This window comes from Lottia gigantea (genome assembly GCF_000327385.1).
Source record: "Lottia gigantea unplaced genomic scaffold LOTGIsca_2, whole genome shotgun sequence".
NCBI lineage: Eukaryota > Metazoa > Mollusca > Gastropoda > Lottiidae > Lottia > Lottia gigantea.
Window position 1 is genome coordinate 1,042,739 of NW_008708400.1, and position 12,787 is coordinate 1,055,525.

At 33.5% G+C, this 12,787-nt stretch overlaps 2 protein-coding genes across 2 annotated transcripts in view; one reads left to right on the forward strand and one right to left on the reverse strand.

Moving 5' to 3' along the window:
- The window catches only part of LOTGIDRAFT_228215 (hypothetical protein), a gene marked incomplete at both ends in the record, with an annotated part of 14,018 nt that extends 7,510 nt beyond the window's left edge, over positions 1-6,508 (forward strand). Inside the window, 3 exons of the mRNA XM_009053173.1 lie at positions 3,030-3,113; positions 3,930-4,008; positions 6,375-6,508. Of these exons, the coding sequence (XP_009051421.1) occupies positions 3,030-3,113; positions 3,930-4,008; positions 6,375-6,508 (297 nt within the window). The remainder of the gene's footprint in view (positions 1-3,029; positions 3,114-3,929; positions 4,009-6,374) is intronic.
- Positions 6,509-11,903: 5,395 nt separating this feature from the next.
- LOTGIDRAFT_152651 (hypothetical protein) lies at positions 11,904-12,509 on the reverse strand (the record flags this gene model as incomplete). The annotated part of the gene is made up of 1 exon (XM_009053174.1): positions 11,904-12,509. One exon carries the CDS (start codon positions 12,507-12,509, stop codon positions 11,904-11,906), a length of 606 nt encoding a protein of 201 aa, XP_009051422.1.
- Positions 12,510-12,787: the final 278 nt, after the last annotated feature.

Here is a 12,787-nt window from a genome sequence, read left to right on the forward strand (position 1 = left end):
AGAATGGGAAACAAAATTAAAAGTGGAAAGGTGGGGTGGGAGTGGGGGGGGGGGGGGAAGTTTCATAAACACTCACTATATTAGTGTCCAACCAACATTCAATATTCTGTTTTTTGACGATATGATCAATTTATTGAAAACATCGGTAATATTTCGGCTGAACAGACGGTATAAAACCTCAAGACTGTCGTCTCTTCCGCCGTTATACTTCTTCGTTCTCCACGGTCTTGGTGGTGGCATTGGAAACTTTTTTTGACTGAAATATGGCATTACAGCCACTGAATTAGGTTGTTATTATAGCCAGCAATGACGTCAATATTCTGTAAGGAAAATTGATAAGAGCATAATAACCTTGAAAAAGGTCAGCACGATTTTGCATAGTACAAATAAACACACCGAGGACATTCATAATAGCTGATACAGTGTTCTCGATAAAAGTGTTATTGTTCGCAGATAATCCAACAAACATTTTGAGATATATAAATGTTTTCCATGTAAGATTTTATATAACGGATAGTATTTGAAAAATAAAAAAATAACAAAATAAAAAAAAACCATTAAAGTTACAAGGTCAAGAGCTGCATATGTTGATTGCTACAATCAGATTTTAACTGTTGAAATAGTGCTATTTGAATTATTTACAAACTGATATAGACAGACATTAAAGCAGTGGCGTGCGAGGGAGAAGAACTCTAATATTTATTATCATATTACACAGGGCAGGAGTGTCTAAGAACGAATCTGAAATTTGTTGTTGCCAAGTGCTATTGATATTTTTACAAATACACTAAGTACTAACGATCCGAACCGAAACCCGAAATCCAAACAACATATTGACGAAACATTGGTAGCAGCTGATGAATTTTTCACGTGAGGAAGTATATCATAAGTGAGTAAGTATTTCATAATGGGAAGTGGTATTAGGTGTCTAGAAGAGTAAGCATATACTGCCTTGTAACACACCGGCCATAACTGCTTGACATACACAACAAACATGACAAATATTAACGTACAATGAAAAAATATGGTTACTTGATTAATGAATGTTAAATATTCAAGGGACGTAACTCATGAAAACATATTTCAAAACTCAGGCCGGTAATCCATTTAACATCTGTTTCCATGTTAAAACAACAAATTCAGTCTTCTAACTTTTTTCAGAATTCTCGCTGAAAACTTTCAAATATGGCACATGAAAGCCTGGCCTATACCTAGTTTTTAGACAAAAATTCAATATATCCCGACTATGAAAAAGTTTGAACTAGTCAAAATAAAAGTAGACCACTACCGGATATCAACACAAATTTGACTTGTTTGACTGCTCACAAAACAAGTATTTTTAGATTTCGGGGAAGGGAGGGTTTGATTCTCCCAAATGTACAGGCTTATGGTGGCAAAAAGGGAGGCAGATAGAGGATATCTAAAAATAGCATTGACTAGATTCATCATTAGAATAAAACTTAATGATCTGAGTCTTGTCTGATTCTCCCAAATGTACAAGCCTAGGGTGGAACAGACACTTTATTTAGAAATTAGGATTAAGGCTCCTGATGTTGGGTTTTCTTCTGTTCTGATTCTGATCTGAAATTAGAAAAAATAACTCGCCCAATGGGTGGGAAGTATAGTATCTGTTATGTACTGACTGGTTTTAGTTTACTATGAATAATATTATCATTTAAGTTCTTATTTTTTGAATATGCAACTGTCCTTTTCTGCTTATAGACATGGGGGAATTTCTCTTGAAGGCTCTTAACGTGGGCATGAACTATCTTGCTTGCTCGATTGCTGGTTACTGTATTCATATTCAATGTCTCATTCCAATAGGCTTTCCTAGGTTGACGAAATTTGGTAGTTTCATCTTCGTGCAAGTCAATTTATATGCGCTCACTTGGGATTAGGGTGAGATCGTCTATTGAATGGTCGTCGAGGTTGAAATGATTAGAAACAGGCTTGTCTTTCTTTAATTTGATATCCGACCTGTGAGCATTAAAACGAGTTCGTAAATTATTCTTAGTTTCACCTATATATTGTTTGGGGCATTTCTTACATGAAATTAAATATATTACATGCGAATATTCACATCTTAGATGTTCCTGGGTCGGGTACCTTTTATTCGTAGAGTTACTTAAAAAATCAGAGTTTCTGATATAAAGGTACATGTTTTGCACCAGGAAGCGGCGAGGTGGAAATGGGCGAAGTGTAAAGGGGCGAACTGGGAAAGGGGCCATATGGGAAAGAGGCAAAAGAGGAAGGGGTGAAATTGGGAAGGGGCGAAGTGGAAAATGGGCGAACTGGGAAAGGGGCGATATGGGAAAGGGGAAAAGAGGAAGGGGGAATGGGCGAAATGGGAAGGGCGATGTGGGAAGACACCATTTTAGCTACTGAATACTACGGACACGAAATTAAACTGAAATATATTTTTCTTTTACTTCTTTAAAATGAGTTCTATAGCGTTTATGTCATATTCAGCACGATGATCTGCGGATTAGCGAAGATTAAGAGATTAAAAGTAATGCGATTTAGAAAATAGATATAATATAACTGAACAGATGTTAGAACAGATATTAGAGGGTGGAACTCGATTGGTTCGATTAAGTAAAATTTAAAAAAAGGAAAAAAGGATAATAATTAAATAATATGAGAAAATATTTTTTTTTGAGAAAATTACAGAAATTTTGGGTTGTGACACATTTAAAAACGTAATATCTTTTTATCGTTTGATCCTCATTCTTCATTATATCAAGCAATCAATTGGATGGTTAGTAGATGACAAGTTAATGTCCGCTTCCAGCAAACAGTCCGCTTCCAGCTATCGGATAACTGGAAGCAGACGCTAACTTGTTTTCTACCAACCAACAAATCAACCAACCAACCAACCAACCAAAAATTTAGATAAACATATTTTCTAATCTAAATAAGAGTAAAAAGATATTTCATTTTCTACTTTCCAGTAAAAACTTTCAATTTCGAATGACCACTTCTCCTTGAACTTATTTCATTTATCTAAGGGTGTTATTTTGTTATTTTAGGGATGTTATTATGAAGTCGAAAACTCAATCAATAAATATCAAAACACTATTATTGGTGCTGGCGTATGTGTCCTAATTGTAGAGGTAAGTACATTATTTTTCATCATATCACGAATACGGGTTTTGACATGGTCTTATTAAGTATGACGAATGTGTGTGTGGCTTGGACACGATAACCCGTTTTGTATTCTCTCTATTCGTGAAATTAAATGTGGCCTGTTGAGAGAGGTTAATTGTTTCTTGCATTCTCCCCGTTTAGGAAGTAAATATGCTAGTTCACGTATCCTGTTGAGATATGTTGATATATTGGTTTTTGTGCAATCTCTGTTCAAGAAGGTAAATTTATTAATTCATGTGTCCTGTTGAGAAAGGTTATGTGTTCTCCCTGTTTAGGAAGTAAATGTGCTAGTTCATGTGTCCTATTGAGAGAGGTTATGTGTTCTCCCTGTTTAGGAAGTAAATGTGCTAGTTTCTGTGTCCTGTTGAGAGAGGTTATGTGTTCTCCCTGTTTATGAAGTAAATGTGCTAGTTAACGTGTCCTGTTGAGAGAGGTAATGTGTTTTCCCTGTTTAGGAAGTAAATGTGCTAGTTTATGTGTCCTGTTGAGAAAGGTCACGTGTTCTCCCTGTTCAGGAAATAAATGTGCTAGTTAACATGTCCTGTTGAGATTAATAGATTGGTTCTTGTGTTCTTGTGATGTGTTAATCGCCCACTCTACACCCCGATACTTCATAAAGTAAGAATTATTGTGTGGTTGTTTGACTCTAACCTGCGTTTAAGTTAATCATATTCGAATACTTTATTCTTTCTACTTTCGACGTTTTATATGATAATGAACATTATTAGAGATTATAAATACCGGTTAAACGATGGTAAAAGATGTTTTTGTTTTAATTTCAGATTATCAGTATAGTTTCCAGTATTTATTTATTGAAAGAATTGTTGTTTTTAAAGAGAAAATTCTGTAATGTAACCCCTGGTATATGGTAATTTGATTACACATAATGTGATTGTAAATGACTTTTATAAGATTATGTACACATCTTATTACTATGTTTTCATGTATCATTGTATTAATGGGTATACAAATTTCAAATAAATAGACACTGTGCCGACTCAACAAGTTAAGTTAGCACTTGGATATTTCTAAACTGTTTTAAAACCGATACATTCTGGAATTCCTTTGGAACTTGGATGGATTATTTGGGATGAAGCGTACTGAGTTACAGCTCAAAGACGCTTGTGCCAGATTTTTAATTAACCACTGAAAGGGGGTACAAAAAGGAAAAAGAATAAACTACAAAAGAAAATCGGGAGATATAGAGTTAACAGGCCATTGGAAAGTAAGGAGTTGCAGAAAAGCAACATTCTATAACAAGGAGGGCACAACAATGTGAAATTTTGCTCACCAAATATTTTCAGCAAATAGACACTGGTTTTCGAATTATGTCATGTCATATTTGAATGGGATAAGTTAGCTGCGTGGGTTCGGAGACTGTTACGTAAATATTTTATGAATAAATCAAAAGATCTCATAATAGATATACAACATGCAAAATGTATATAATAAAGCATACATAATATATACCTCGTCAATAGGAGCTTATCTTTCTTTTTCACCGTTTCCTCCCCAGTCCCTCGTATCAACTTCCAGACTAGAATGCTGCTAGTTACCCTTTGAAAAAAAAAGGTTTGGTTGTTTCCTTTCAAATGACGCAATGTTTTTTTTTAGTAAATGAAATACACCAGAGCTACATACATGTCATCCAATTTGAGTTTCTTTAACTGTATATAATTTATATTTTACATATACCACTATAAAACAACCAATTGTCAATCTACCTTGCAAAATGTCAATCTGACCTAGTCGATGTTCAACTCACGGAAACTAAGGAACATTGGCGAACTTTGAGCCAAATGCCTCGCATTAAGGTAAATGGTTTCAGGTCCTTCAGGTAGAAACAGCCCTTAACTTATAACCAATAACTTATCTTGGTGCTATCTCCACCATTTTTCAATTCGGTAACTGTTACTGTATTTAGTGAATTTTATCGATTCGGTATCCACGCAGGACACACCAACTACTCCCATTATCTGATAATAAAGGGACTTCCAATGGTTCACATGGCTTTTATTTTTGGCACACTCTATGTAGTAACATTTTGCATTGTTTTAATGAATCTGAATCGAAAACTAAACCCTGTACTCAAAAGGCCAAATTTAGTAATCAAGGGATCAAGGGTTATACATTGTATTTGTATGCTATTACCTTCAATAAATCAAGATGCATGTCGATGTCGTATGTCTTTCAGAACTTTGGTTTTTATCGGATTCTGTGGTCTTATTGAGTGAAAGTCGTGTTCAGAATAATAAGACATGATGTTTGAGTCTCATGAGTAAAGCCATAATTAATCATACATTGAAATTTCTTGAAGGAACAGAAGGAGACATTAAGCCTTACTATATAAAAGCATAAAGCAGATAGAAGCAGTGGTATCAGGCGTTCTGAAATGCATTTATGAAACTAAAGTAAACCTTAACCATGACGTTGCATTGAAATGTTAGGCTCTACTACAATCGACATTTCTCCCTTTGACTAAAACAGTGCCAAAGGAATACTGGATAACAGCATTATCTGCATGGACAGTCCGAAAGGGATGCAAATTGAGAAGTGTAGTCAAAGAGTGGTATCCGTTGTTCTGAACGGGATTTATGAACCTTCAGTACCATTTGATATTTCCATTTTTAACGTTATAAGCCACATGGACTGTCCGAAAGGAATACCGAATTGACAAGTTTATTCGCAGAGTGGTATCAGCTGTTCTGAAATGGAATAATAAAAATCACCTTCAGTAAACCTAAAATACGATGTTCCATATAAATGGTAGTACAACCGAGTTATGAAAACTACTCCCACATAAGTTTCAAATTGTATAATTTAAACCATCACGTAAAAAATTCTAGGCTAATTAGTCTATTTCTATAACTTGAAATTGTAATACAGGAAAACTTAGGTGAAAACATCGATGACGTCATCGCCCTTTTATAGATGTCATATTTGAATTCCAATTTATCGCAGTCATATGAAATTAAAGTACTGTAGATCGCACTATTCGACGAGAAACCAATCATAAATTAATTCATTAAAGACATTGACCATGGACCAACTTCATGACTAGAACAAAAAGGTAATGTGGACTAGATTTTAGTAGAAGCGTATGGAACCATTAGTACAGTGATAAGATTTAGGCAAGACTATAGTTATTATCAAAATCAAAACCAACCAAGTATCTTTCGTCGCTCCAAATGAATATTGTCAATTATGTCTCTCCCTAATTACAATAGTAAGTGCCGCAGGCATCGCAAACAGTCAACGAGAATGCTGTTCCGAAAGGCCTCATATGTTAGGTGATCTATCCCAATTTTCAAAAGTTTTCGCTGATCGTGCTGTATCATGCCTTCCTGGTAAAACACAATGATACTATATTCGACTTTAAAAGTACTTTAATGTAAGTCGTTATTTTAAGAGACTTTATTTTGAAAATCCGTTGATGACGTCATGTGTATGTTATGCAGTAGACTCTATCATCCTGTCCCACTGCTCCGACGGAAGATATCTTGGTGTCAGAGTCTATATCAACAAGATGTTCAACTTTCGGATACCTCAAATTTCAGAGAGAAGCTTGTGAAAGAAATAAATAAAAGTTAAAAATCTTGTTTGAGGTCTATTTGATGGAATTATATGATTTTCGTACAGTTTTGGTAGAAGACTATTTACATACATGTATATTCAAGGTTCAAATCCCCGCCCATTCCTGATATCCCGTACCTATACCTTTAAAACAGATTCTAAAAGGATGACATTAAAATTGGTCTACTTTGTTTAATTTTCGTTTTCGTGTGAAGCAATATAAACAGTAGGAAGACGCTAATAAATCAAATTGTTTAACTAGTGCTCCCATCTGTATAGTCGTGTCCAAACGTCTTTGCTTTTGATGTTATTCTGGTGACGTATTAGAATGGAACGTGTTGTGAAATAACATCAGACATCAGCAATCTTCCATCAAGACGTCAGCCAGCGTAATTGGACACTTGTGTGTCTGTCAAGAATGTTTCTAAATATATAATCAATGCATCTGTGCAATTTCGAAAACAATTCAGAGTGCGTGTCATGACGAGTATTTTCTATATAAAGATAAATTTTAAAAGTTTTGCCCACTTGTAAATCAATTAAAAAGGATACTATTCTGTAGATGCAAGCTTCAAGGATTGAATCAAAAAGGCAATTTTCTCAATAAATTTGCTTTGACCAAGTACAAAAGTCCTCGAAAGACTTAACATCAAAGTTTTTGAACTAGTAAAGTCGAAAATCGAAAAAGTTGATCGAATTGGGCGAATTGGCCCTCATCAATCCATATTATACAGCAAATAACTGTAAATTGTAAAATTAAACCTGTATTTGTACATACAAACTCACACAGTAAACCTGCATTTAAAGATTTGTAAAAATTGAAAAATTACGCTGAAGTTTGGTATGACACTAACAGCCCCCTTTTTTAACTACTGCCAAAAGTCACTAGATATCTATTCTATCATGTATCCACGATCCAGGAAAATTATGTATATGAAGTCTGGGTTGGACTCGATAGCGGTATGATGTCTTATATCAATTAAAACTTACATTAACGACATTACGACATCCTGTAAATTGATTTTTAGTGACCTTGAGGCTGTGACACACAACAATTCCACCAGATCATGGTGATGTCACCAACAGAAAAACTTCTTGATCAATATCAGAAACATTGGGGGAGGTAACGCAGACACTTGGTGTATGTATGTAAGTAATTGGATTAAAATAAGTCCTTCCTTTTTACATAATTAAAGGTACATGAATAGGATATGCTATATTTTAACCCTTGTTCCTTTAGCAACAACAAAGTGTTTGACAAGGGACCAGCATTATCAGGCAAACACTTACCTGCCTTATTTGCCAAAAGGAGGCAATAGTATAAATTAATTCTCGACGAAATTCATGGGAGACAACCATAAACCAATTTTATAACCAATATTTTAAGTTTTTTCAAAGTATGTTTTAACGGGTTAATACCTTAGTAACATGTTCGATTTTTCCTCAATATCGTGTTAAGTCTTAAGTTTTTTTAAGAACGAGTTGCTCTACAGTTGCGACAATTTCCAGAGAATTAATTGTATACGACAGTGTAGTCTACTACCAAACACTAGACGAACTGCTATATACATGTAATGTTGAAACATGGAACCGATCGTAACACGTGTAAACTACGGATGAGAAAATGATTGGACGTAGTTAGCATAACAAATGTAAATTTAAGATCAATTAGGAGAAAAAAAATGAAAAAAGGTATACATTCGACTACTTATTTGGCCAATTGAGATGAAACTGAGCTACACAAACCATCCGTCAGAATGAAAACAGCTTCAGTTCCGCTCACCAAGTGACTCAATACTGCTTGATATTATGGAACTTTTCCTGCTCTGTCAAATAACTGCTTTCAGCAGTTCTACCTGAACAGAATGTAAAGATATATAGACGAATCTATCCCTTTAAATGCTTTCACAAATTACCGGGGTTAAGATACATTGTTGATCTAAAAGCGCAAATGGAATCAATTTTGAAATACTGGCTATTTATTATAAATTAGTAATTTCTAAAAGTTTTGAAATGGAGGTTAATCGTGTTTGAAATGAACGGAAATATTTTACACAAGAATTTACCAGAAAATATCCTAGATTGAATTCCAGATAATTGGAAACGGAATTGGTTGCGTTCATTGTACTGGATATAGAGACGATTTTTCAATAATTTTTTTGTCATGACATATTATTTACACACGATTTTTATAGATTTATGTTTATAGATATTTGAACATATCTTTTGTTAAGATTAACGTATAGCATCCGCCAATATTTTCAACTTGCCATTTTAAGGTTGGACATTTTTGATGATGAAAAATGAAATGATAATTCTGTGAGCATCCATATTTATTGCATGGTTCCTACAGTTACTGGTAGTTTTCAGAAAAGGGAATAAAAAGTTAACGTAAATAAGAATTTCTAGTCATTTTCTTGTTTTGTCAAAACCTCTCCAAGAATTTCTTAAGTTTTCTTTCGAATTCAATAATTAAACCGTCTTAAATTAACTTATATTCCATGGGCAAATTTACATTTGATATGAGCGTAACCAATTTTAGTGCTAATTTGTAATACCTGTAATTTGGTGATATTTAAAACACGTCGTAAAGTTGTAGTTGAACGGTTTTTATGCGTTTGGGAAACATTAAATTTTTACACAAAACATTCTGCAGTGACAGAAATAAAAAGCTTTATGGTGAACTTCAAGTTGCCTGGTTGGAAAACACTTATGCTTTAAGGGTTGTAATTTTATCGGTTTAATAGTCACTAACAACACTGACATCTACGATGTGACGTCACGCTATAAAGGAAAATGTCGGCTTCAATGAAAAGTGACGTCCATTAATTGGTTATCAAGACAAACAAAGAAAAAACACTACTAAAAAAAACTATAAGGTGCTTTTCATTAATCATCAGTGATCTCAGATTTTCATATCTTACTATGATCATTTCAAATGATGGTTCATAGATTCACAATGTGCTTACTATTGCGACATGATATTTTACGACCTCGTAAGTAAGATATTAAGATATAACTTAGATATCGTCACCTCAGGTCTATAATGTTCTATCTCCGTTCTTGTTGTTTTTGAGAAAATCAAATTTGAAACTTTGACAACCATATAAATGCAATATTAAGTGAAGGAATATATCAAAATTAACATGTTGTGAAAAATCATTCATTTATTTTTACTTTAATAAAACTCATTTTGACAAAAAGTTTACAAATTTCTCATATTTTTGTTTTACAAAAATGGACAATGGAGGAATTGGGATATAGAACGATATGGAATTAGTAGCAGAAGACAATCTCATATTGGCACCCGTTCTATATCCCACATTTCCTAGCTTTAAACATAGATCGATTAATTAATAAAAAAAATGGAATTAAAATAAAATGAATAATATTTGAAGACATTTTCTTATATGTTGTAATAAAAGCTGACCATTGTATATATGGAAACCAAATTTTGATAATATGTCGACCGACGATATTCAAGTAATTTTAATATGTAATAATCAATAAAAATCAATATAATCGGAGGGAATTTGACTGTTTTACCTTTTTGATGCTTTTGACATTTAAATAAAGGCTTTATCGTGTAATATAATTCATATTAATTATTAGCGTCTATGCCAAGAGTAAGTCTATAGTAATCACAGTCAGAAAGTGGCATAAATGGCATCATACTTTTCAAATCGTTGATTTTTTCTTTCGAGTATGTCATGTTTTTTTCCAATACCGAGGGATTCGGAAAGGTTTTACATTTTCCATCTGACCGGGTGCTCTTTTTTCTAGAAATAGTATGGGTTTTCAATTCTTCAGAAAAACAAAATTTGTAATCACACTGCATATGTCGGGAAGAATCAATTCTCAAATAATTTAGTTTACAAAATGGAATATTAAATTTAAATCGTTGTGAAACCTTTTGGAAATCAAAGAATTGAGATTTTTTCATTTGTATAACTTTCATGTGTTTTGGTCGAACTTTAAGTAAGTCTCTGACAAGGGATATTGGGCTATAGATTTCGGCTACTCCTAGTGCTTTTTCAATGTGACTGTGAACATTGTCTACTTCTTGTATAGAAGAATGTCCAGATGTTCCAAATTTATGTTCAATGATGAGACCTGAATGTCTCTCGACAAATTTTATCAGTGCTGTTACCATTATGGAATTTTTGTTTTGAGGAACACACGCGTCAGACCACAAAATCAGATGATTAATATTTGGAATATCTTCGCACACTTTTTGTAATATAACACACAAAGCACTTGCAATTTCATTAGCCCCCCTATCATGTTATCTGTCCATATTGCATTATAAGCCACTTTGTTATAAGAACAATGTGCTGTTAAATTAAAAACCGAAAGCTTTCTTTTATAAAAGAAATTTGAAACTGAAGCTCGCGGACACGTCATGACATTTTGCATATCAAAGCACACAACTACAGAATTATCTTTTCTGTTTCTATCCGTGTCCCTTTCTATTTTTGTTTCTTGCTTTAAGTTCAAATGATCATGTAATGTTTGAGCATTAATTTCATTAACGTTTGGTTGGGAGGTTAATATTTTGTATTTTTCACGTGTCACACTTGTCTTTTTTCGGGACATGGAATCCAATGTTAAATTCCAAATTAAAAATATCGCGATAAACATATAATTTTAAGGGTTTTATTTCATCTCTATTGCAGTTATCAACATATAGATTGTACATTTTTTGTACAGTGAGCCCGGGCTCTAAATACTGTCTCTTGGAATTTGCCCTACAATAATGTGAGGGAATAGTAGGAAATGATTTAATATGGTTACGAATTATTTCCTTTTGGGGTTCAGTATTGATAATATTTTTACAACTATGTGCACCACGCTTATCACTGTATCTGATATTTCCTCTTTCATCTTTTTCATGAAAAGTTTGGATTCGTGTCCTCTTATATCCAGAGTATCTAAGTATCTGCAAACTCTGTTTACAACTAAAATTAATTCAGGAAGTCTTAAATATGAAAATATGTGTATTAGGGGCAAGTCCGGGAGATTTTCTAGTTGATTCAATCTGAAAATTGAAAGAAAACCTACTATTAAACATCTATTTTGCACACACGTATATTTTCATCACTTTTTTTCAAATGATATTTATATGTAAACTGCTTTCTACTAGTAAATTCAGTATTAGGCAATCTAGTTCTTGCCTTACGTTCTCAACTTGTAGTTTGGCTATAGAAAATCTTTTTCTGGGAGTCGTTAAGAGTCCAAAACTCCGTGTAGATTTGTAGACAACCATCATATGAGAAATGTTCACAACATTTGAATCTACATGTATGATTTGTGTCATATTTCAGTGATCTTTTTCGCTGTAGGTTTCCGTTTGAGTCCGTATATTCTTTTCCTGATTGTCGTCTCCTTTTTCGTACATTTTTTGCCCATTCTGCTTGGTTTTTCTTCCGTTTTCGGGAAGGTCTAGATTCAGCATTTGCTGTTTCGGGAATTTTAGCATTTTTATTACTATCTATTATGGTTGAGATATTACTTTCGTGATCTATTATAACATTTGCTGTACTGAGTTCAGTGTCGGGAATTACGTATATTTCGTCCAAAGTTATTTCAAAAGATTCATCATCAGATATATTTTGAGCTGCTGGTAAGATTTCATTGATATTATTATTTTGGTAAGAAAGGGGTATGTTAATGGCTGGTTCTACAGATTCAAAATGATCAGACGAGGAATCATATTCACTACAATCATTGTCAATATCAAGGAAATCCAAAACTTCGAGGGCATTCTTAACTCCAAATTTTGTCTCCATACTTGTCAATTCTGAGGACAAAAAATCGACAGTTCTTGTAATTTAGTTCAATTAACACAAAAAATTCTCTTACAGTTATATATCTAGGGATATTTAATATGCAGCATGTAAGTGTATCATAAGTATGATTTAAGAGTTGAACACATTGTTCCAGGCTAATTGGAATTCCAGAAATATCGAGTGTCTTTATAGATTTTAGATGTTTGCAACTTTCAATTATTGTATCTATTTTAACATCACAAAACGATATGTACAGTTGAACAAGTTTCGAACAACAT